At 39.1% G+C, this 24,075-nt stretch overlaps 1 protein-coding gene and 1 long non-coding RNA gene across 6 annotated transcripts in view; one reads left to right on the top strand and one right to left on the bottom strand.

Annotated features, from left to right (window-relative positions):
• LOC138847720 (uncharacterized) overlaps window positions 1–8,075 on the bottom strand; it is a 232,326-nt gene extending 224,251 nt beyond the window's left edge. The window contains exon 1 of the long non-coding RNA XR_011385664.1: window positions 7,958–8,075. This is a non-coding gene — a long non-coding RNA (uncharacterized lncRNA). The remainder of the gene's footprint in view (window positions 1–7,957) is intronic.
• The window catches only part of AP1S2 (adaptor related protein complex 1 subunit sigma 2), a 30,196-nt gene continuing 13,612 nt past the window's right edge, over window positions 7,492–24,075 (top strand). For 4 of the 5 annotated variants that reach the window (XM_008272384.4, XM_008272386.4, XM_008272383.4 and 1 more), the window contains exons 1-4: window positions 7,492–7,807; window positions 9,908–10,086; window positions 17,913–18,021; window positions 19,315–19,452. In XM_008272384.4, the coding sequence (XP_008270606.1) occupies window positions 9,908–10,086; window positions 17,913–18,021; window positions 19,315–19,452 (426 nt within the window). In that variant the 5' untranslated portion in view covers window positions 7,492–7,807. Of the gene's footprint in view, window positions 7,808–9,907; window positions 10,087–17,912; window positions 18,022–19,314; window positions 19,453–23,392; window positions 23,488–24,075 lie in introns of all 5 variants that reach the window. The other variant, XR_007912139.2, reaches the window with a different exon arrangement.

The raw sequence follows: 24,075 nt of genomic DNA, 5'->3' as shown, positions 1-24,075 counted from the left end.
TTCGAATAAATAAATCTTTTAAAAACAAATTGAATGAAATAAAATGAAGAATTTGAAGCTTAAAGTCTAATGTCTATTGGATTAATGTTTTAGAAAAACATCATGTATGGGGTCAGCATTGCGGCATAGCAGGTTAAGGTACTGCCTTGGATGCCGACATCTCTTGTGGGCACCAGTTCAAGACCCTGCTGCTCCACTTATGATCCAGCTCTTTGCTAATGTGCCTGGGAAAGCAGCGGAAGATGGCCTGAGTATTTGGGCCCATGCACCTACGTGGGAGATCTGGAAGAAGCTCTGGCTCCTGGCTTCAGCCTGGCACAACCCCAGCCATTGTGACCATTTGGGGAGTGAACCAGTGGATGGATGGAAGATCTCTCTCTGTGTGTGTGTGTGTGTGTGTGTGTGTGTGTTAAAAACTCTTCATTTCAAATAAATAAAAATAAGTCTTTTTAAAAAAAAAGAGAAAAATATCATGTGACCATGAGAAGAAAGAACTGTAATGGGATCAAGTGGAAGGAAGGGGCTGACATAGAAAGTCCAGTGTGTAGGTCTGATAATATTGCATGAATAGTGCAATATTAGTAGAGAAGGGAAAGGAGAGGAATACTCCAGAAGAACTGATAACATTTAAGAAGTAATAACACAGGGCATTATTAAATCTTCTTTTGACATTTCTATTCAATTTAATTAACTTTTTGATTGCTTACTCTACATATTTTATTATGTTATCAAATATAGAATTAATAAGATATTCTCCCAACTTTGGAGGTTGCAAGGGTTTCAGTTAGCTAGTAGAGCCACAAATATGAGAGTGCATCAAAAAGTCTGAAAAATGGAATTTAAGGATAAGAATAGTTTGGTGCAAAAATTTTGAAATCCATGCAGAGTTTTTTCATAATACACATTTTCCATGAACTTTTTGAAGACCACTCATACTTAATACCAGGCAGAGAGGAAAAGAAAGCAGAATTGAAGAGTTTGAGGGTGAGTAAGCGTGGTTTCTCAATTTATTTACTTATTTGTTTTTTGTTTGTTTTTTCCCCTAAAGATAATGCGCTAGTAGTTTTGTGACAATAGATAGTCTATCGAGGTGGAAAGAACATTGCCTGCAGACAGAACATAGGAGTCTTAGTTCTTCCCCTGCCATTAACTGGTAGTATGAACTTGAACAATTTGTTTAACTTCTCTAGGGCTTAATTTCCTCATTTGAAAAATAAACTTTTTCAGTGAAATGACCTTTACAATTGTACCATCTTACATCTTTGTTGCATTTAAAATGTGTGCAGTATTTCTAAAAAAAATTCAAGTCACCTAATTAAAATGCCCATGTATTCTAAGAAATTGATGATAATGTTTACTTTTGCCAAGTAGGGACAGTTTACACAAATGTGCATTTTTCCCTTTCCACATCCTTAGCCCTTTCAGCCTTATGGTGTGTGTGTGTGCACTCGGATGCATGTGCACCTGCTATGAATGCTAGGCTTTGTCTGAGAAATGTAAAGTAGCATCAATCTTTTTTCCGTCTTTGATAGATGAGTAGTTTTAAACTCTGGGCTCAGGCTATGTGACAATTATCTTCAAATTTCAATGGAAAGGAGACATATGAAGGAGCACAGAAAGCAGGATTAGAATAAAGAAAAAGAACTGTCCACTTGAAAATTCACCTGCTCACCCCATCTGTACTGTGGCTCTTTGTAACCAAGCATGCATCAGCTTGCAAGAATGGCCAGTAATGCTAGCATCTGTAACAGATGACCCAGAAAAATCAGTGACTTAATACGAAGTTATTTCTCATTCACTTAAAGTGTAATTGGTGGTGAGTCATCATGGCAGTAGTGCTGTTGTTTATCTGTTCCATGCAGTTATACAGGAACCCCTGGACTGGTAGAGACTCAGTTACCTGCAGTACATGACTTCTCAGGATACCCTGGGTATGAATATTCAGGAGGCAAAAGCAGGCTTGGGAAGGGTGAGAGAGAAGGGGCTTTCCTGTAGGAATACTTTACTGGCTAGGCCTGATATCATTCCTGCCCACACTTCAGTGGCACAATCTCAGCTCCACGGGCACACCTAACTTCAGGGGACATTGAGGAACAGAGTCAAGCCATATGCTAAGAAAGACACAGAGCAGATTTTGATTACTACATAGTAGTCTCTGGTCTCTGCCTTACTGAAGAATATTGATTCTGTCTAGCTGTTCTCTCTCAACTTCCTCCTTTCTATCCCATGTCTATAGTTACTGACAAAATATTTCAGAGGTGATTCCTATTTTCCATGAGTAATTGGAAAATATTTTTAAGTAATGATATTGACCAAGTAAGCATCTTATTTTTATGGTACAATCATTAGGATTCTCTAAATACTCCAATTTCTGCCTTAGAAAATTATAGCGTATTGGTTTGTAGGTTTGTACAGGACACACAATGACCATCACGTCACATTAGGTTGTGCACATCACTTTAGCTTCAGATTCTGAAAACTGGGAATATTACTTCTCCTAATGTTCTCAGGCTTCATGAAGTCAGTGGCAAAAAAATTTCAGATCTCAAGTTTTCTTTAGATCATTTGAGAAAATTATATCACAATTGCTGGCATTAAAAACTTTCAAAGTGTATACCATAGGCTTTTTTTTTTTCCAGACCAGCACCATCACATTGCCTGAGACCTTGTTAGAGACACAGTTCTCAGGCTTGACTTCAGATCTGCTGAATCAGAAACTCTGGGAGTGGGGCCTAACAATTTGTATTTTCACAAGTCTTATGAGGGAATATTCTGGAAACACTGACCTAGCAATTTAGAGTTGAGTTAGATTATTGCTGAAGCATTTCATTTCAAGGACCAGCTCAAAACATTATTTGAAATCATTGTTTAAAAATTATAGAATCTCCTTCTCATACATGGCTGTGAATTAAGAGTGTTGTAGAAAATTCACAGAATGAAAATAATTGCTTAGATCCCTTGGGAGGTCATGAGGGCAGATAATTTTCAAAGGTGTCAGTCACAGAAATCTACAGAAGCTTCTCTGGGGGTTTACTAAAAGAAAATGTATTCATGTATTTGATTGGTGACTGATCCTTTGACCATCTAGGATTTATCTCCAAAATACTTGGAATTCTGGGTCAGGAGAAATGATATCAGAGCTTCAGGTCTGAGTCAGTCTTTTATTCATCTAAGTATCCTCATTATCTTCCAGAGTGCCCATCATGGACAAAACATAATAAACCTTTACGATACATGAATGGAGGATGGAATAGTCATCTCATGGATTTGGGTCCTTAAGCAGTTTGCATTAATATTCTGGGGTCACTTAAAAATATCATTTGGATAGTTTATTCTAGCTACTATTAATGAATACTGATGGCTTTATGGACCTACTGCTGGGAGAGAGAGAGAGAGAGAGAGAGAGAGAGAGAGAGATTCTTATATGAAGTTAATGCTTGTTCTATTTCTTGAAATGTCTACAAAAGACCTGTTACTACATATTAACCTTTTCAGTATGTAACCCAGGGTTTTCAACCTTGACACTATTGACATTCAATGCTGGATAATTCTTTGCTATGGGAGCTGTCATGTACACTGTAAGAAGTGGAGCAGCATCCCTGGCCTCTGCCCACTAGATGCCAGGCATATCTCCTACTCCCAGTTGTGACAATCAAAACGTCTCTAGACACTGCCAAGACTGTTTCCTTGGGGAGCAAATCACCCAGGCTGAGAATCACTCCTCTAGCCTAATATTAATAGAATAGTAATTTTCCTGCATTTTATTCAAAGCTATGGAAACAGGCTTCAAGGAAAAGCATATGTTCCACATTTCTCTTAGCTCACTGTTGAGGACTTTGGCAGTGACAGCTTCATCTATTTTGAAATGATTTGGTTCACAGATCATCATTATTTTGGGTCAGTTTTCTCCTTGGAACAACTTTATCTTTGGAGATGCAAATTCATGAACGCTAAGCATCTTTTTTAGACATAGTGTGATCTTCTACACTGACTCAGTGTTGAATTCCATTATTAGGCATTTTTATTTAATAATTTCTAAAAAACCTATAGACTGGCTAAAGGAACACTGAACGGGTCTGTCATATTCAGCAACTAACTGAATGGTTTTTATCTACTTCATTACAATGTTTTAAAATATTATGTAAGTAAAAATCTAAATAAAATATACTAATAGTCTTTACTGCATCCCACTCAAGATTCTGTCCCTGGAAAGAAACTCACCAATTGCTTCTGCAATCGACTTTTCGGTACCTAAAGGATTTGCTAACGGTAACAAAAGGGGTCCCTTCCCTTGGCGTTGTCACCAAATAATCTACCTCCAGCCAGAGCTGCCCAGAGGAAAGCTTTACTACTTCTGACAACAGACAGTGGGAAGGTAGAGCTCCCTAAAGAAATTGCCACCCTGAGAGCGGTTTGCTAGGACTCTTTTATCAAGGGTTAGGGGAGTGGCCAGGGTATAGAGAATGAGGAATTGGAGGGCCCTTCCTGCTTGCAATATACATCTTTATACATCAAATGTTCACAAGTCTGACTCAGCCCAGTTTCGCACAGCTTAACCCATTTTTTGTCTGTGGTGGCCTGCCCCTCCCCTCCCCGCCCTTTCCAGAACATCCTCTGAAAAGCAAGCTTACGCCAGTAAGCTGTCTCTGCTGGTATCCCAGTGCCCCCTTTTGCCTAAATTCCATACTCTTGGTTACACCAATTATTCTATTTCTTGATTATAGAAGTCATCTATTTTCTTCCTGTTAGGGCATAAAGATTTAGGACTAATTCAACCTCCTCTTCACTTCTGCTTCTTCTTATTCTATATTACAATTGTTACCTAAATCATTAGTGTTTCAATGATGAGCTGATAGTGTACCTTGACATCTTTACTGACAACCTCACAATAAGTTCCCCTCCCTTATTATCCATGTGGGCATGCTTTAAACTTTCCTTTCTTTTCTTCTTTTTCATTGAATGGTGATTTCAGAGAGAGAAGGGATAAAAAGCATGTGGCCATCACACATTCAGCAGGAAACTAAGGTGATTTTGGAACACTTTCGAATGATTACACAAAGTCTCAAAATTCTATTGTTAGAAGGCAGAATGCCTATTTCACCCTCACCTCTTGTGTTTAGCATAACTGACAGGCAGGGATTTTTTTTAACATCTAAGAAACAAGAATAAAATTTTTAATTTTTATAAAAATTCTTTTATTACTATTTTTATAATTTTTGTATCATTATTAACAAGAAATTAGGACCATCCAGAAAACAAAAACAAAGGAGTAAAAGCAGATACCCTATTGACATGACAGATGAAAAAGATACTAGGTGAGAAAGAACATGTATATAATAAAGCCTACAATTTGGAAATTGTGGAAATCAAAGTCAAGCAGTTAATTACTAACAAAGATGGCAACCGTGTTTCTTTTGTCTTTCACAGTGAATGCACAATTAGCACTTAATACTAAGACTGGGGAATAAACCATCTATAATCTACTGAAAAAGACCATCTGCTTCTGTAAATTTTGTTCTCATACACTTGCCAAAGGAAGAGAACATATTAACAAAATAATGGGCCCTGCACTGTTAATTGCTAGGTTGTTTGCAGTTGTGCTGTTGCTATTAGAATTTAATAAGCCATTCCTTCTGCTAAATTAATAGGCAGCCAAGATTATGTAATAGCTGCTTTCAGCTGCTAATTATTTTTCCCATAATTCCCTCCCCTCCCTGCCCCCACTCCCACTTCTTTTTTTTTTTTTTTTTTTTGACTAGGAACACGGAGAGGAGATTGCCAGTATGTCATCAGCAAGTCCCTAGTCCTCATTTTCAGAGCCATACACCAACATTAGGTGCATAACCGATGAGTTTAAATTTGGAGGCAGCTATGTCAAGAACGTTGAATACACACGTACTTTGTACAGAAAAAAAAAAAGGCAGCATTCGGAATCAGAGGGCAAGTTTTTATTTCATAGTATTGCAGCTATCTTTGAACTGGTTAGTGGCATCTGTTTCAAGTAGTAAGGGAGAAATGGGACATTAGCAAGCACATCTGGGGCATGTTTAGGCAGGGAGAAATTTGGGCAGGGGGCCTAAAGAACTATAGAAAGCTAGCTCTGTGGTTTTTGTCGACCCCTTTGTAATATTCCAGTATACATTAATCATACATGTCACCAGGGAACTTTCCAAGTGGCACAGTAATGCAGAAATGGAGAAGCATTACATTTTTTATTTTGCCAAACAAGGGCATTTTCAAATGCCTCCAAACCGCTATTTAGTATCTTAGTTTCATGTTTATTGTAATAACCCTCTCTTCCCTTGCACAGATAACATGATCTCTAATAAAGGGTTCCTTCAAGTTGACTGAATTTACTTTCATGGAAAAAATTTGCGATTTTTACTTTGGGCCATTAAAAAAAATCTGACAACTACGTTTTACAAACCTCTGCAAAAAGGGCATGGCCCAACAAAAGCAATTTTCTAGCTTCCTTTGTAGGAACCCAGTTGACTGGAGTAATGAATAGCATTCGACATGGGAAACCCGTGGCTGTTCAAGCAAGGTCACCTAATCCCGTGGGGCTCCCCTTTCCTTATCTATAAAAGATGAGTTGGACTAGATGATTCATTCATTCCATCATTCAAACACCAAGTATGAACACTGATTACGTGCCCAGCAGTGTGCTCAGCATCACGGCCCTTAACAAATCTATCATTCATTTCAGTCTTTACCAGCCAACTTGTGTTACACACCAAGCAGTGAACTAAGTTGGAATGCAAAATGAATAAATCCAAGACGTGCTAAATACAGACTAATGGACATGTTGGTGAAAAACGTATTCGTTCTTACAGGGTTTTAGGGTGACGCTTCATACTTGTGACATTTGAGAGGAAGGGCATGTCAGGCAGAGCAAGTCGTTGGCCAGGCTAAACCCAGGCGGCTGGTGGGAGCGATCCCGTGTGAAGCAAGCGGGATCTCGAAGACGAAGTGGTGTCTGGGCTTTTCAGCTGAGGACATAACTCATCCAGTCCGCAGCCCTGAAGATGGGCGAGGCAAGCCCAGGGTGCGAAGCTTGTGGTAAAAAGTGTCTGGGCTAGGGCTGTAGCACTGCGATGGGAAGGAGAGGCCGTCTACCTAGCAAAAGGCCCTGTGAACGCATGCAAGGGCTCCGCGAAAGAGCTGCCTTGCTTTCCCCAGAGTTGCAGCACTCCCTTTCTCCTCCCACCATCATCACCGGCCGTCACACCTCCCTATCCCACCCTCTTGGGACACGGAGAGTCATCGGAGCTCGAACTTGGCTCTTCGCGTTCAGAACCTTCTCTGCCTCGAACCACAGGGTCGCCTAAGGTCGCCGCGGAACCACGTCCTCCCGTCACCAAAAGAGCCAAGGCAGCCACCCGCTCGCGTCCCGAAGGCACGAGCCTGAGTACGCAGGCGCGCTGGCTGCTGCCGAGGCCGCTTCCGGGTCACGTGGCCCAACTTCCGGTTCGCACCACTCCTCTCGGTGACGACGCGGCCAATCGGTTTCGTCGGACTACGCGGTCGCCTGCGCCGCCTCCGGGTGCCGTTGGCTGCCGTTGGGCCGCTTCCCGCGCGTCGTCCAGCCCGCCTCTCCGCTAGCCGCAGCCCCAGCTCCTCCCTCGTCCGGCCCCTGGGGCGGAGTCTGTTGGCTCGCCCTCCCCTCGCCGCCTAAGCCTGCTTTCCGACAACTGGGTCCCCTCCCCACAGCAACACGGCGTCTCCTACTCGCCGCGGCGACAGGGGTTTCCCCTCAGCCGCCGCCGCTGCCGGCCGAGCCCAGCCGCACCCGCGGCCCGCGGCTGCCGTAAGTCCCGAGGGCGAGTGGGGACGCTGGGGATGGGGATGGGGAGGGGGAGGGATGGCTGGGCGCGCCCCCCGCCGCCCCGCGCGCGCTCCGACGACCCCACCCCGAGCCCGCCGGCCCGCCACCTGGGCGCCGCGCCCCACAACTCACTTCTTTCCACGTCGGCCCCCCGCAAACCACTGCGCGGCGCCTGGGAATGCGGGGTCTAGTCCGGGGCTCCGCCGGGGCGCCGCGGCACCTGTGGTTCGGGAATCGTCTCAAGTTTTGCGGGGCGTTTTAGGGAGGGGCTGGCGGCCGGGGACGGCGGCGGCCGAGAACTCTTGGCGCCCCCCTGCGCGGCGGCGGATGCCATTGTCTGCTCCGCTCCTTGCCTGTCACCTCGCTCAGGCTTGGTCAGTGATGGAGTGTAGCCCCGGAAGGGGGGGAGGCATCGGAGACGGCGGGACCCAAGGAAAGCTGGTCCCGAGCTCGCTCCGAGGCTGAGCCCATTGTTTTTAAATGCCCGTTTCCCAGAATTGTGGTACCCTGTGATTTGCGGCACAATCAAAGCATTCGTGTTTAATAAGACAGGATACTTGTGCCTTGCAACCGGATTTCGTCCCATGTTAGTACATAATTTATTTTGAGAGAATACGTTGTGTTTTCTTCTTGTAAAGTGGTAGGGCAGATACAGGACCCTGCTCCCGACAGCCTTGAACCCAGACTCTTTTTGGCAAGCAAACCCCCGCCCCTCCTGGCCACCGAGATCAAGGAATACGAGGTTCATTCTCTTCCAAGTTCTGGTAACGGGTTTGCTTTAAATGTCCAGTTGATGCTTCGCTTGCTGCCCCCTTTTCGAATGCCGCTGATTTTGCAACTTACATGGAGGCACTTTGATATCCCTGAGTAATGTCCGTGTATTTTGTGCCACTGAAGCATGTTACGAGCGGTAATAAGCCTTAAGTTTAATAAAGTTAAAATTGTCATGTCGTAAATTGCCAAGTATCTGGTTGATGTCTTTTTGCATTATTTTAATTTCATATCAAATAATTTCATATAGAAATTTAGGGCTCATTTTATTCTATATTGATTGTATAAATTCTCTCTCCCCATGTTCAAGATGGTGTGAGTTTTAAGAATCAGGCTTGAATCTTCTTTGCCATGCTTAAAAGAAAACAGAATACGTATCTGAATTCTATCTTTACATTATCTTGTAGAAATAATACTGTTTGCAGTTGATGACCAGTTGACTTACCATAAGCTTGCCTTTAACAGAACATTCAGACTAATCAACAGATTTGCAGGTTCCAAATAAATACACACAAATTAGGTTAGGTGTTAAAAACACTAGAATTCAGTATCCAATCCATCTGTAGATGCTGTTTTTTATTGTTTTAAATGTAATATTTCATATAATGCCCCTGAATATATCTAATTATTATTTTGACATTTTAAAGATTTGATTTTCATAATATTACATTAACCTGACTCTTAATTATGTGCATATTTATGTTTTTAAAAATGAGATGAAAACAGATACTTTAAGATCAGGATCTTATTAAGAAAAACATGTATTTGTGAGATCCTCTTTTTTGGTGAATATTTTAGCTCATTCTGTTTTTTTTAAAATATGCTAGCATAAATGGAAGAGAGCATTCAAAGTCTACAAGTAATTCACCCTGGGACTAGAAAAGCCTTGGGCTGAAAAATAGTAGATTGCCTGTTTCTTTCAAATGTACCTAAACCAATTGATATCTACAGTTCTCTTTTGATGCATATAGGGAGTGTGGACTGTATGAGCACAGGTAGAAAATAGTTTCTAAATTACAAGGGACAGCTTTTTGTTCAAAAATTTCACTGCAATATACCTGTTTTTTCTTTTTTTTCCCACCCATTCCTCTCCAAACTTATGTGGAACAGAGTGAGATGGGAAGGGAAGGGTTGTATCTAGCAGAAAGATCTTTCTAAAAGAATTTCCTGCTATTTCAAGTGACATAAAAATAATGATAGCTGCTAATTGTCAGTTTAATGCCCTGCTCTCACAGGTTCCTCTGAAAAACATGTATTAACCGTATTGAGTCAAAGTACCGCATGTGATCTTTACTTTACTTGTCTTAACAGATGCAGTTTATGCTGCTTTTTAGTCGTCAGGGGAAGCTTCGACTGCAGAAATGGTATGTCCCACTGTCAGACAAAGAGAAGAAAAAGATCACAAGAGAACTTGTTCAGACTGTTTTAGCACGGAAACCTAAAATGTGCAGCTTTCTTGAGTGGCGAGATCTGAAGATTGTTTACAAAAGGTATAGTTTTTATTTATCAGAAAGGTGTAATAAAAGAGTCAATTGTTAGGTCATTTGTAACATGGAGATGTCAGACTTTTGTTGATCACATTTAGAAATAATGATTAATAAAGATTTAGGAGAAAAATATTTAGAGTAAAGCAGTAAAGCTTTGTATTTTTAAAATAACTGCTGTTTTGATTGATTATCCAGGCTAAAATGATAAAAGGGAAATCATTTTAGAACTAATTATATAATTAAAGACATAAATGACTATTTATAATCATCTTTTTAGAAAAACCCAGTTCATTTCATTGCAGGAGGAAATAGGGTCAGAATTTTAAATTATGTGAGAAATTCTCTGAATTTAGAGAAGCATAGATAACAGTCTAATCCCTTCTCCCTGCAAATCTATAAAATAATAACTGATATTTGACATGCCTTTTATCTGACTATTAGAATCTTCTAAATATCTTGGGAACATAGACTTTCAACCATACAAATGTTTAAAAACTTTGCATATACACAGGATCTGTTTTGTTAGTAGTGTGTATTAATTCAAAATACACTTGTTGCTCTGGTAGAGATATGATTAGATATAATATATCATTTTGCCAAGGAAGTTTTTTTTAATTTTATATTGGAGAATGACTATTAGATTGGTTTTTTACATTGAGAATTTTAAAAATGCTGTGTATCTTTATTAGTATATGAAACTCTGATACCTTAAAATAAATTTCTCAACACTATTCTAAGCAGGCTAAATGAAATATAACAACTTCTTTTACTGAACATTTCTTGAAGGAACATTTACTTTTGTTTCTTCCTCATTTCTGTACCCTTTTGAATAATTTACTGAATTTAAGATAACAGCACTTCTACGTGTAAAAAATTCCCTTGTATAGGGAGCACGTAGGTAACTAGTCATTTGGGATGCAAAGAGGCATCTGCAGAGAGGTCTGGTTTTTTTCTCAGCTTTCCTTTATTGCATTCCAAAGGATGGGTTTTTTTTTGCTCAGGAAATGGTAATAGGGTAGAGGGAAAGAAAAGGAAATAATAGCACATAAAGAGTTTCTTAAATACTATAGAATCTTCTTTTATTATGGAATGAATTTAGCTACCTCTGGGTGATTTTGTATCCAGTGTTTGGTTTATTATTTGTTGAGAAAGATAGAAACATCATAGCATTTGAGAGCTGAGGTATGTCTTAGAATAATTAGTCAAATACTTTTAAAAAAAACTTAAAATGAAAGTGAAGCTGTTCTTGTGCAATCAAGAAGGAGAATCCTGTACCCTTTCTCAGTTGGCTTTGACCCTTTGAACAGGAGAGTTTGTGAGTTTGAAAACCATTGTTAATCAAACTTCAATTTTATAAAAAGTGAGAATTTGAGAGAAGTGACTTGTCCAAGGTCATATGCTAGTTAGTGGTGGACATGGGGCTATAACTCATATCTTAAGAATGGAAACAGTGGTTTTAAACAGGAGTGAAAAAAGATTTCCTTTTCTTAAAGATAGAAATAGGGCAATGAATGGGGGACAGGTGGGATGAGACTGGCACCTCTCGGTCCAATAGGAGACTGCATCATACAGAGGTCCTGAACACTGGGCAGGAGAGCTATTACCCAGGTAAGTTTCATAAGACTTGGTCACTCCTAGAAGTGGGACGTGAAGGAAAGGGAAGAAGGTTAATGGTGAGCTAAAAAATGCAGTTTTGGGGGGCAGCTTGACTTTGGGTGTCTGTGTGACTTAATGGTTTTCTGATGGGATTTGGTGGGCATAGGCTTGCCAGTCTGGAGAAAAAGAAAGTGATAGATCACCAGCATTCTAGCTGGTGAATTAAGCATTCTAGTTGGGAGTTAAGAAGGGACCCACAACAGAGTGAGACCCAAAGAAAATAAGGTTTAGCTCAATAAAGTCAGGGGAAGCAGAAAGAGAGTTTCAAGAATTAGATTGCTAGTGCTAGATGTTGCATAAAATTCAGTGATAGAAAGAATTTATTAGATTTTCAATGAGCAATTCATGAAATGCCATTGCCAGAACACTTTCACTCGAGTAAGAGACAGAACTCTTGATGTAATAGGGTGAAGTGTGAAGTACAGAAATTTGAACAGTATCTGTAGGCTATTTTGGGAAGCTTTGCTGTGATGGGCAGAGGAGGTGGTAACCATTTGCAGACATAGGAGTAGGGAGAAAGTTTAAAAAAAAAGGTAAGAGAAGCTTAAGCTTATTTCTAGATAGAGAAAGGAGTCCCCCGTGTGGAGGAGGGAAATACCAGCAAAGGAATCAGTCCTATGAATGAGCTATTAATGGGAAGAAAGGAAAGCACTGGTTGGTGTTCCTGCACACACATCACTCAGCCTGTCCAATGCTGGGCCACCACTGTTTCTTTTGAAAGCTATAAGGAGTAGTCTAAGCCAATTCTGATAAATACATCAAAGCTCCTTTCAGTAAAGGTGGAATAAAAATAACAGCTTTAACTGAAATACAATTCATATACAAAAGGTGGAATTTAAAATCTGTTTTTCTATGTCCCTCCTCATTTCATACTAGACATTTTTTTGTTTTGTTTTAGCATTTTATTTATTTAAGAGAGAGAATCCCCTACCCAAATGCTCACAATAGCCAGGGCAGGCCTAGGCCCAAGCCAGGAGCCAGGTACGCAAGCCAGGTTTCCCATGTGGGTAGCAGGGACACAACCACTTGAGCCATCATTTGCTGCCTCCGAGGTTGTGCATTAGCAAAAAGTTGGAAGCAGAAGTGTAGTGAGGACTCCAACCCAAGAAGTCCAATATTAGGTACAGGCGTCTCAAGCAGTGCTCAACCCCTGTGCCCCTATTGTTTGTTGATATTAGCAGGTGATTTGTTTTTCCTATAACTATCTGGAAGAGAAGACCTTTTAAGCAAAAGAATTGGTGCTTAGCTTTTGAGAAATTCTGAATGAGCACTTTCATTGTTCATATCAGCAAATGCTTTTTATTCCTTTTTTAAAATTGTCTCATCCACATCTTCAGCCTCAGTATTTAGCAAACAAATTCCCCCTTTTGGGGAGGGTGATGTAGGGCGATAAGGATAATATAGCTGAAAAGACAGACTGAAGATCTGAATACTTAAGTTTTTTTCCATTTATGTGAATTGCTAATTTTGTGGTGTTGAACAAGTCACTTTCCCTTTGTTTCCTCATCTCTGAAATAAAATATACTTGAAGATTCATTGACAACAGAACCTTGTATGTTTTTTTCAGTCCTATTTTGTGAAATAGGCACTGGATTGAAGTCTTAAAATTAATTTAAAAATACATGTATCTCCACATTACTAGCTTAGCATTTGTCATTGAGTCCTTGTTGGTTTTCTTTATTAACAAAAGAATTTTTAATGACATACCAGTGGGTGTTGAGAACAGTTTAGCAACATTTACCCACAGTCAGCTGATATTTAGCTGACTGCAGAGAAGTCATGTGTTTTGAATATAAGAATAGGCACTTTCATATGTTCACTGAGTACCAGTAATTAGAGTAAGTCTTAATCCACTGTACTAAAAATAACGAAACATACCTTTCTTCTTACTAGTCTATTAATTTTATTTCAGATTTAGACTTACAAATATGCACTATGAGAACAAAATGAGCTCATTATTGAATTTAAAAACCATTTGGTCCTAAAAATAAGTTGTATACCCCAAGTTCTCTTTAATCTTTTACTAAATAAGTATGATATTTTTTTATTCCCCTGTCCTCAAAACTTAAAATATTGCTCTGGGCATTGCTTGATTTTTGCTAGGTATAGAATTATTTTAATACACTTGCTGGCTATGGTTTTTAATATAAAACTTAGGCTTTGGAGCTAATTGCTATTCCTAGGCAGGTCACTCAAGCCTAGGTCTCCTATAAATGCAGGTAAGAATGGCACTTCTCTGCTAGGGTTGCTGTGAGAAGTAAAATAGCACAATATGCGAAAGCCATAGCTAACATTCAGTGCTTCACTTACAGTGAAGACTCAGTCCATAGTTCCTGTTACTAGGTTTGTTTCTTCCTTCCCTAAACTTTCTGCTGAGAGATACATTCCTAGCATCCTGATAGCTTTCTGTTCACCTGCAAGAAAGAATTCATTAAGTTGGTGACTCTTCGATTCTGAGCCAAAGTAAACATTTAGATAGCATTGGGGTTGTTTTCAGTTGTTTACTATTACTGGTTGCTACTTAAGACACATGGTTCCTGATGGTTTTTAAATTAATGCTTCCAAATAGTTTGTACAAGTTAGGATCTTTGACTAGTGGTTAAGTACTATTTTATTTATTTATTTTTCATTTCATTTGGAAGGCAGAGAGAGACAGATGGAGTGAGATCTTCCATCCACTGGTTCACTCCCCTAATGCCTGCAACAGCTAGAACTGGGCCAACCCAAAGCCAGGAGCCTGGAACTCCATCAAGACTCCCTCAAGGGTAGCAGGGGCTCAAGCACTTGAGTCAGTATATGCTGCCTCCAAGGATGTGTTAGCAGGAAGCTGGATCACAAACAAGGTAGCCAGAAAGGAACCAGGCCCTCCCATACAGGATGCAAGCATCCCAAGTGGCAGTTTCACTGCTGCACCGAATGCCTGCCCCAAGTACTGTTTGTTTTTTTTTTAAGATTTATTTATTTACTTGAAAGTCAGAGTTACACACAGAGAGAAGCAGAGGCAGAGAGAGAGAGAGAGAGGTCTTCCATCTGCATGTTCTCTCTCCAATTGGCCGCAACGGCCAGAGCTGCGCGGATCAGGAGCCAGGAGCTTCTTCTGGGTCTCCCAAGGACCCAAGGACTTGGGCCATCTTATACTGCTTTCCCAGGCCATAGCAAATCGGAAGTGGAGCAGCCGGGACTCGAACCAGCACCCATATGGGACACTGGCACTGCAGGCAGTAGCTTTACCCGCTATGCCACAGTGCTGGCCCCTACTGTTTATTTTTAAATGAAGGAGCAGTACTATGCATAAGAAGCGAGAATGGTGCAAACATTAGATTGTTCAACAGTAGCACTGAGGAAGTCTTGAAAATGAGGGTATTAAGTAATTTTACTGAAAACTGTAATTATTTAGTATTCTGTTTGTATTAGTCATATTTGGTTTTTAATCTATAATTTTTTAAGATTTATTTCTTTGAAAGGCAGAGTTGTAGAGAGGCAAAAGCAGAGAGAGAGAGGTCTTCCATCTGCTGGTTCACTCCCCAAATGGCCACAACGGCTGGAGCTGGGGTGATCCAGAACCAGGAGCCAGGAACTTTTTCTGGGTCTCCTACGCAGGGCAGGGGCCCAAGCATTTGGGCCATCTTCCACTGCTTTCCCAGGCCATAGCAGAGCACATTTTTATACCAGTTATTTTAATCTAATTTTTATAATCCAAGGAATTGTATTGTGATAATTTCCCCCAAATTCAAAATTGTATTTAATGAGTATCAATTAGAGTGGATGGAGAGTTGTAATACCTCATTGCTTTTTTTATTTGAAAGTCAGAGTTACACAGAGAGAGGAGAGGCAGAGAGAGAGAGGTCTTCCATCTGCTGGTTCACTCCCCAATTGGCCGCAACGGCCGGAGCTGCGCTGATCTGAAGCCAGGAGCCAGGAGCTTCTCCCAGGTCTCCCACGTGGGTGCAGGGGCCCAAGGACTTGGGCCATCTTCTGCTGCTTTCCCAGGCCATAGCAGAGAGCTGGATCAGAAGAGGAGCAGCCGGGACTCAAATCAGTGCCCATTTGGGATGCCGGCACTTCAGGCCAGGTTATTAACCTGCTGCACCACAGCACGGGCCCTTCTCATTGCTTTTTAAACAAATAAAAACAGGATAGTAAAGAGAACTAGAGGAAGCACTTTGTTCAAGTTGGAGGCAGTGCAGTGCCCTGGTATGTCTTCTATGATTTATTCTCTTTATGATGATTAATGAACACATTAAAATGCCCACTCTGTAAGTCTGCAGAAGACTCTCCATTTTAAATAGTGAATGTGAAAGGTAAAATGAATATGCAAAAAGTTGGGCTATATGTGATGATATTTGGTTTAGTAAAGTAGAAAAAGACTTGGAGTTCAGATTGGGAGTTTCTTATCCCAGTACTAATACATTTGTAGGCCCTGTATTCTTGGGCCTTACTGATTTTTTGTGTTTTTTTTTTTATCTATAATAAAGCATGATAGGACTTGCTGTTGAAAAGTCCAAATAAGACCTGTTTTTTATAATATCAAAATTAATAGTGTTAATAATTATTTTAATACCATGGAACAGGAACTTATTTAATCCTAAAACAGGTTGTGTTTTTCTGTGTATTTTACATTAATGCTGTGAGCAGTTACTGCCAATTGTGTTTTCTAAAATCATTTAAGTGTTCCTCAGTGAAAATTAACAATCTCTACTGAGACTTGTTTAGAATGCCTTGAGTTTTTATTTTCTTTCTTTTCAGAAGCTGTATATTGTTCTTAACTCATTTAAAAATGCTCTTTTAATCCTCAAAGGACTTGCTATGCCTCAAGCTTGTTCATTAACAACTTTGGCTTTCTTAGGTCAAGCATAACCCAGTCTCGTGCTAAAATCCTAATATGTAGGAGAATATGAGTCTCCTACGTTATTCCTTCTTTTAGTAATAAGATCCTATTAACAAATAACCTACACTGCAGTTTAACAGTATTGAACTTAAAAATTTGAGGATTGATTGCAATTTCCCATAAATGATGGGAACTTTTCTGTTCTGTTTCTCTAACTTCTGTGATAACCTGGAGTTGTTTTCTTGGGGGTGGGGCATATTCCACAACCCTAGAAACCTTTTTAAAAACAATTCTGTGCTTTAGAAGTCAAGATGATAGTTCCCTTAGGAATGAGAGGTTGTAACAAGGACAGGGTAGGAGAGGACTTCAGGAGTCAGTCGTGCTGTGTTTTTTAATCTGGGCACTGATGTATAGATAGGTTCACTTTGAAAACAAGTTGAGGGGCCGGCATTGTGGCATAGGAGATTAAGCTTCTGCCTGCAGCACTGGCATCCCGTATGGGCACCAGTTGGAGACCTTATTGTTTCGCCTCTGATCCAGCCACCTGCTAATGCAGGTGGGAAAGCAGCCGGTGAAGAAGCTCCAGGTTCCTGGCTTTGGCCTGGCCCAGTCCCAGCCATTGCAACTATTTGGGGGGTGAACCAGCAAATGAAGATTCTCTCTCTCTCCCTCCCTCTCTCTCTCCCTCACTCTCTCCCTCCCTCTCTCTCCCTCCCTCTCTCTCCCTCTCCCTCTCTCTCCCTCCCTCCCTTCCCCCCCTTCCCCCCCTCTGTCTCTCCCTCTCTCCCCTTCTCCCCTTCTCCTCTTTCTTCTCCTCCTCCTCTCTCTCTAATTCTGTCTTTCAAATAAATAAAAATCTTTTTAAAAAAGAAAACAAATTGAGCCTTTGTGACTTGAGGTTTTCCCCTTTGTGTGTATTATACTTAAATAGCGTATTCCAAAACATGGACCTCATGTTAACAGTGTCTTCAATAAGTCCTTCAGTTAGAAGGTTTACTTTCTTCTCTATTTACTTGTACTTTGAATTAATCAACTTCAGAAAAGTCCAGGTCAACTGTGTTTTCAGATGTTCATAGGAAGGTGCTTAAAAGGAAGAACAAAATCAAAGACCATTTCTAGGTAGTATGATTGAGTGATTGTTTTTGCTCTTTTGCTTGACTATGCTTTTCAAAATTTTTCTTGCACATTTATTACATTTGCAGCCTAGGAAAAAAGAATCTATACTGTTGTGAAAGAAGAAATAAGCATGCTTATAGCATGGATTATTTCATGATAGGTTACAAAAATATATTTAGAAAACTTGATTACAAGTTAACTTTTTTTCCACATTTGTTTTTTGTTACAGATATGCAAGTCTGTATTTTTGCTGTGCCATTGAGGATCAGGACAATGAACTAATTACCCTGGAAATAATTCATCGTTATGTGGAATTACTTGACAAGTATTTTGGAAGTGTGAGTATATTTTATTTCAGGAAATTTAATGCCATAGTTCTTTTTTTAATTTTTAATCTCTTCTTTTTTAAAAAAAAAGATTTATTTATGTATGTGAAAGGCAGAGTTACAAAGAGGCAGAGAGAAAGAGAGATCTTCCGTCTGCTGGTTCACTCCCCAAATGGCTGCAATGGCTGGAGCCGGGCTGATCCGAAGTCAGGAACAGGAGCTTCTTCTGGGTTCCCCACGTGAGTGCACTGGCCCAAGGACTTGGGCTGTCTTCTGCTGCTTTCCCAGGCACACTAGCAGGGAGCTGAATTGGAAGTGGAGCTGAATCGGAACTAGGGCCCATGTGGGATGCTGGTGCTGCAGATGGTTTATCCCACTATGCCACAGTGCCAGCCCCTTAACCTTTTCTTTACAAGGTTTATTATTTGGTTGTCTTGGGCATTCTAAATGTATAATAAGGCAGGAATGATTCTATTTCTTGTCAGTGGGCCTAGTTGTTAACTTCTAAAATTACTGGTCCTACAGACTTACTCATTTTATTATGATGAAAAGTTTATAAAGTTGAAAATAGTAAAATAGAAAGGAGTCCAACTGCAAACATTAACATTCTGGAAGTACTCAGTATAGACTTTAGATTTGGTTAGCAGTTCAGATCACATTATCTAGGAATTAAAACCAGTCTTTATGAGTTGAAAGTTGTTGGTACCACATTGGGAACCTGCAGACCAGGTCTTATGTAGCATAGAGGCATTGTGCTTTCAAATACTTGAGATCTGAAAATTCAGCTTATCTTAAATCAGTGATATTAATATGACTGCCATTTTTTAGAAAGAATTAAAATTGATGCAGTGTTGTCAGATTTTCTTCACTGCCTGATGATATTGATTAAGAATCTGGCTTTGGGGCCAGTGTCGTAGTGTAATGGGTTAAGCTGATGCTGCCTGTGACGCTGACATCCCATTTGGGCACTGGTTCATATCCTGGCTGCTTCACTTATGATCCAGCTCCCTGCCAGTGTGCAGGGAAAGCAGCAGAGGATGGCCCAAGTGATTGGGCCATTGTACCCATGTGGAAGACCTGGAAGAAGCTCCTGTCTTTGACTCTGCCTAGCCCCAACCGTTGCTGCCATTATGGGGAGTGAACCAACAGATGGAAGATCTCTTTCTCTCTGTCACATCTCCCTCTCTGTAGCTCTGCCTTTCAAATAAACAGTAAGTTTTTTTTTAAAAGAATAGAAAGTCTAGCTTTCCTAATTTTTGACAGTGGGTCTTTGTGGGTTTTTTTGTTTGCTTGCTTGCTTTTCAGGTGTGTGAACTTGATATCATCTTTAATTTTGAGAAGGCTTACTTTATTTTGGATGAGTTTCTTTTGGGAGGAGAAGTTCAAGAAACATCCAAGAAAAATGTCCTTAAAGCAATTGAGCAGGCCGATCTACTGCAGGAGGTACGCTACTCCTTCTCTTGACTAAATGCTTGCATGTTTTGCTTCTGCTAGGGAAGTCTCAGTCATCATTGTTAAGTTTCAGAAATCACTCTGAAACATGCTTGGCATGTAGTGTCCTTGTGTGGTTTATTGCTTGGAATATGTGTCAGTCACATCAATTCAGTCATCTGTGGATGGATAGTTCACTTTGGAGATGGTCTATTGGTCAGACCTCTTCTTTATGGCCCATTTTGGACCCCAAAACACTAGAGTCTAATTTTGGAAGACAGACTACTTTAAGAAGGGGAAGGATTGGCCAAAATTAACAGTAAGTTAAGAACTCTCCATCCATTGTTTTGAATTACTTAAGACAATCCCCTTTTTCATTAGTGTGGATAATTAAGAGTTGACTGTGAGATTATGTTGTTCTTATTCCAAATTGGTTCATTTTTTCACCTCATGTCCATTAGGTACAAATGTAGCCAAGCAATTGTTTCTAATTATACTTTTTGTAGAACCTTCTAGTTTTGTGTTAGCCAAACTGACCAAAAGTATTTCTATTTCTTTTGCTCTTCTTAAAAAACAAGCCATGTTCTGTCAAAACTACCCCATTCTTGTCATACCTCTGTATCCCCAGAACTATAATAACCCCTTTCCCTTTCTATTTACCACAGTCATCCTGGGCTAATTGTATATTTGATGCTTATGTATCATCTATTTGTGAAGTTTAAAATTTCATAGATTAAGTCTGCCTTTCTCTAAAAACAATGTCACCATAATTTAAGCACTAAACTGAATTACGTTTTAGAGCTAATTGTGGTTTTGATCTTACAGAAATTTTATAGCATGAGGAGTTAGTAAACAGGAAAAAAATACAGTGTTTTCATTAGATAGTTAAGAGTGTGTGTATATTAAAGATCTTGAATGCCTTTGACATGGCTCATTTTCCAGAAACACTGAAGACATGGTTTTGTATTTCCAGTTTAACTCCCTCTTTTTTATTACATATTTATCAGTTTATTCTTGTCTTTTAAATTTTAAAGGAGACTTTTAAGTGCAATTTTTTTAGCATTTCTGTTTAACAGAAATGTCAGATGTTAGGGGGAACAAAATAGGAGAGAAGAGTGATTCTCTGTCTCAGTTCTAACATTAATTTTCTGCCTCTGTGAGGAGGAGGGAGCTACTTGGGAATCTCCCTGCCTCAGTCATCAACAGCAGCAGTTTTGTGGGAGTTGCTCAGAGTTGAGATGATATTGGGAATGTACAGCTACTAATGCGAGCAAACACATTGTGCATTTAATGGTCTTGTATTTACCAAATAGAATAGTTAATGTGCCTGCAAAAGTGGGGTATTTTATTGGCAGCTCTGGTACTATTTGCTATTCAATAGTGAAGTGAGCACAAGCTCTTTTCCTTGTGTGTAGTTTGCCATGGTGGTTTATTAATCACAAACCACGTCATTTTGGGGATTTTTGTTTTAACATCAGTTGTGCTGACTACAAGTTCACATTCTGTTGTAAAATTGTTCTTAAAGTTAGCACATCCTTATTTTGCTCTTCACTAATCAAATTTAAAAAAAATAGGTCAAAACCAGGATTAGGAATTGGAGGTCTTATTTGGATCTTCCTTTGATCACTTTTATATTTCATTATTAAGGAACTATGTTCTATCAGAACCTGATATTTTCTCCAAGTTTTTTATTATTTACTATATTTTCCTTAAAACATTTTTAAGGTTATTCAAGTTCAGCCTTGAATTTTAATGTTTGCCCTGGAAAGTAATATTTAGGGCATGAATATCTACTTGCGCCTCGATTATTGTTTAAATGCTACTGGTAAATTGTAATAAACTTAATATGACAATGGTGCTGTGTTCCCTTATAGAGTATATTGAGTATTTAATGTATTAGAAGGTAAAAAAAAACATCATTACAGTTCCATATTTATTTGTGTGTGTGTAGGATGATGATGGTCCCTTTTGAAATTTCCCTTATCCATTCTCATCCTTTTTGAAAAACAGACAATTTATTATAGTTCCTTGTCTTTAAAAGAGAACTTTGGTCCCATTTCTTGTCTTTGACTACTTTTACATTGTTTTGTACAGAAATGAAACTTGAATAGTACACTAAGACATTTTCTATGTAGCTGTGTGGGTAGACCTTTTTTCCTAGCCAATCAGGTCTTGAAACTGTAGGAGGTGAATTTAGAGTGAGTTAGAATACACTGCAGGTTAAGGCATTCAGGAAGCTAAGCTCAAGGCTTGGCTTCAGATTATTCTGCACCCTTCATCAACAGACTTTCAGAAGAAATGCAGGAATGACATCAAATTCTCCTTTCCTAAAACAGATTCACTTATATGTTGAGACATGATATAGGTTTACATCTCTGGAAAGGTATTTGAATATTATGTTCACAAAATAGAAAGTGGAGTAAGATGAGAAACAGCACTCCACAGACTGTTAAAAAGAAGTTCTTGTTCTGGAAGTCATGACAACAGAAAATAGCTATGATGATAGCTAATGCTAATTGAGTGCTTATATGTAAAGCTCAGCAGTTGCTTCAAGCATGCTGTGCTAATCCACAGAACAGTCTGTGGAAAGGTAAGAAATAGCCTTTTTAACCATTGAGGAAGCAGAGGCTCAGTGAGATTCCTTTGACTGGTCTAAGGCCAGCTGGTTAACAACTGGCAAAGCCAGGATTCCAAACCCAGATCTGCTAGATTCCAGGGCTCTATGAAACCTTAAGCACTGTGCTCTATTCACATATTGTCTTGGTATGTATATTATAAGTGTTGTTTTAGATACAAATTTCTGTCTTTCTCAGTCATATAGTAAGCAAACTCGTAATTCTCCTAGAAGTTTTTCTGTATTGAACAGATTTCTTAGACTTAGGGTTTGCATTGTCCAAATTATCAGTAGTTGGAATTTTTATGGGGTATGTAGATATAATGTCTTCAAGTCATTTCTTGTTAGATTTATCAAATGTCTGGATCTATAATAGTTTTTTTGGTCTTACAGTTTGGGATATGAGAAATTACTTTGCTTCCAAAATTGTAAATGTAGCTTTAAATTTGTAGAAGTTCTAATTAATTTTAGCTAATTTTTTATGTATCATGATTTTCTTATTTAGTGTCAGGTGTTTTACTTGAATTATTTCTAAACAGCAAAGATGACTTACAATGAACTTGTATCTGTTTGCTTAAAGATATATGCAAATCACAAAATAATTTTGATTTTAATTCTTTTTTAATTAGTGAAACACATTTTTATCATTAAGAACATTTATCTTCTTCAGAAAAATTTCTTGAAATTTTCCCTTTTACCCATTTTGCATAAATGCTACATAATCTAGGTAGTCCTTCATTATGTAGACAAACAAGGAACACAATCAGTAGAAAAAGTTGATTTTCTGCTAGCATATTACTACTAGTAATAAGAATATAGTATAAATTTATATTGAGTAATAATTGCTAAAAATCAGCATTCTAATAATAGATATCTTTTTGTTTGCTTAATTACATGATAAATAAGGGATCAGTTTTGACGTTTGTAGACCAAATTCTGTGTTTATTCCTTCTGGCATTTGGTTGGATAAATACATAATTAAATTTGGGGGTAATGCCCAAAAGTTGGCCCATTATCCAATTTTTAATGTTTGGCTGTTGGAATTTAAAACATGTCTTCCTAACATGCCACTGGTACTAAAGTTGTTTCTTAAATTATTGAAGTACAGTATGCTGAGATTATTATATTGACATTCTTTACAATACTTGAAATATCCTCTCCCCCACTCCCATCTGTTTTGAGCTAGATTTGAGGTAGGGGGGTAGAGTGGAGAACAGTGGTGCAATTAATTTATTTTATAAACACATACATGTATAATGACAAAAGAAATAATAGAGTGCAATTTTTTTCTGTAAAGTCGGGCACTTACCAGCTTTTCTCTGCTCCTTAATTTTATAGAGCCAGAATGAAGAATGGGGAGGTTTGTCTGAGGATATCTTATGATAAAGAGCAGTCTAAGGCTTTAGTCCCTTTGACCCCCAACTTATTTATTGGTAACTACTAAATTTACCATTTCTGTGGCATGGATAAAATGGGGTGCTATGCAAAAACTGTTGCACGTGAAATGATTTCCAGCCCTTGCTTGATCCATAAAGATCAAATAGTAAAATATTGGACATTGGGCTTTAACCCTCAGCAGTAGATGCATGATGGTGTTGATCAGCGCTTTGAGATGCGTCAACCTTTCTTTTTTATACTAACAGCATCATTTTGAAATTTGTGGTGAGTTTTTCTTTTGAGCTTTGTTTGCTGTTGGTATTGTTTCTCACTAAAGTAATATGTGAAATGAAAAATAAGTGAGGTACCAAAAGCAAGCATTACACTTGTGAATTTGCTTCTACTTCAAGATGATCCACTTTATGAATAAACTTACTGGATTTGCCATTGTTTATCTGCCTCATCTAGAAAGTGGTGCTCTATGGAGAATTACTGCTGCTAAAATTGATTTGTTTTAGTGCTGGGAGCTGCATGATACATGCTAGTACTATGCTATATCTTTGTGAAAGTGATAATTAATAAATCTGTGAGGCTGCATAAAAACGGACAGGTAAGAATCTTAGGAGAAAAAGTTACCTCTTTTA

This window comes from Oryctolagus cuniculus, chromosome X (genome assembly GCF_964237555.1).
Source record: "Oryctolagus cuniculus chromosome X, mOryCun1.1, whole genome shotgun sequence".
NCBI classification, from domain to species: domain Eukaryota; kingdom Metazoa; phylum Chordata; class Mammalia; order Lagomorpha; family Leporidae; genus Oryctolagus; species Oryctolagus cuniculus.
Note: the sequence above shows the minus strand (reverse complement) of the source record. Positions and strands in the feature narration are given on the sequence as shown.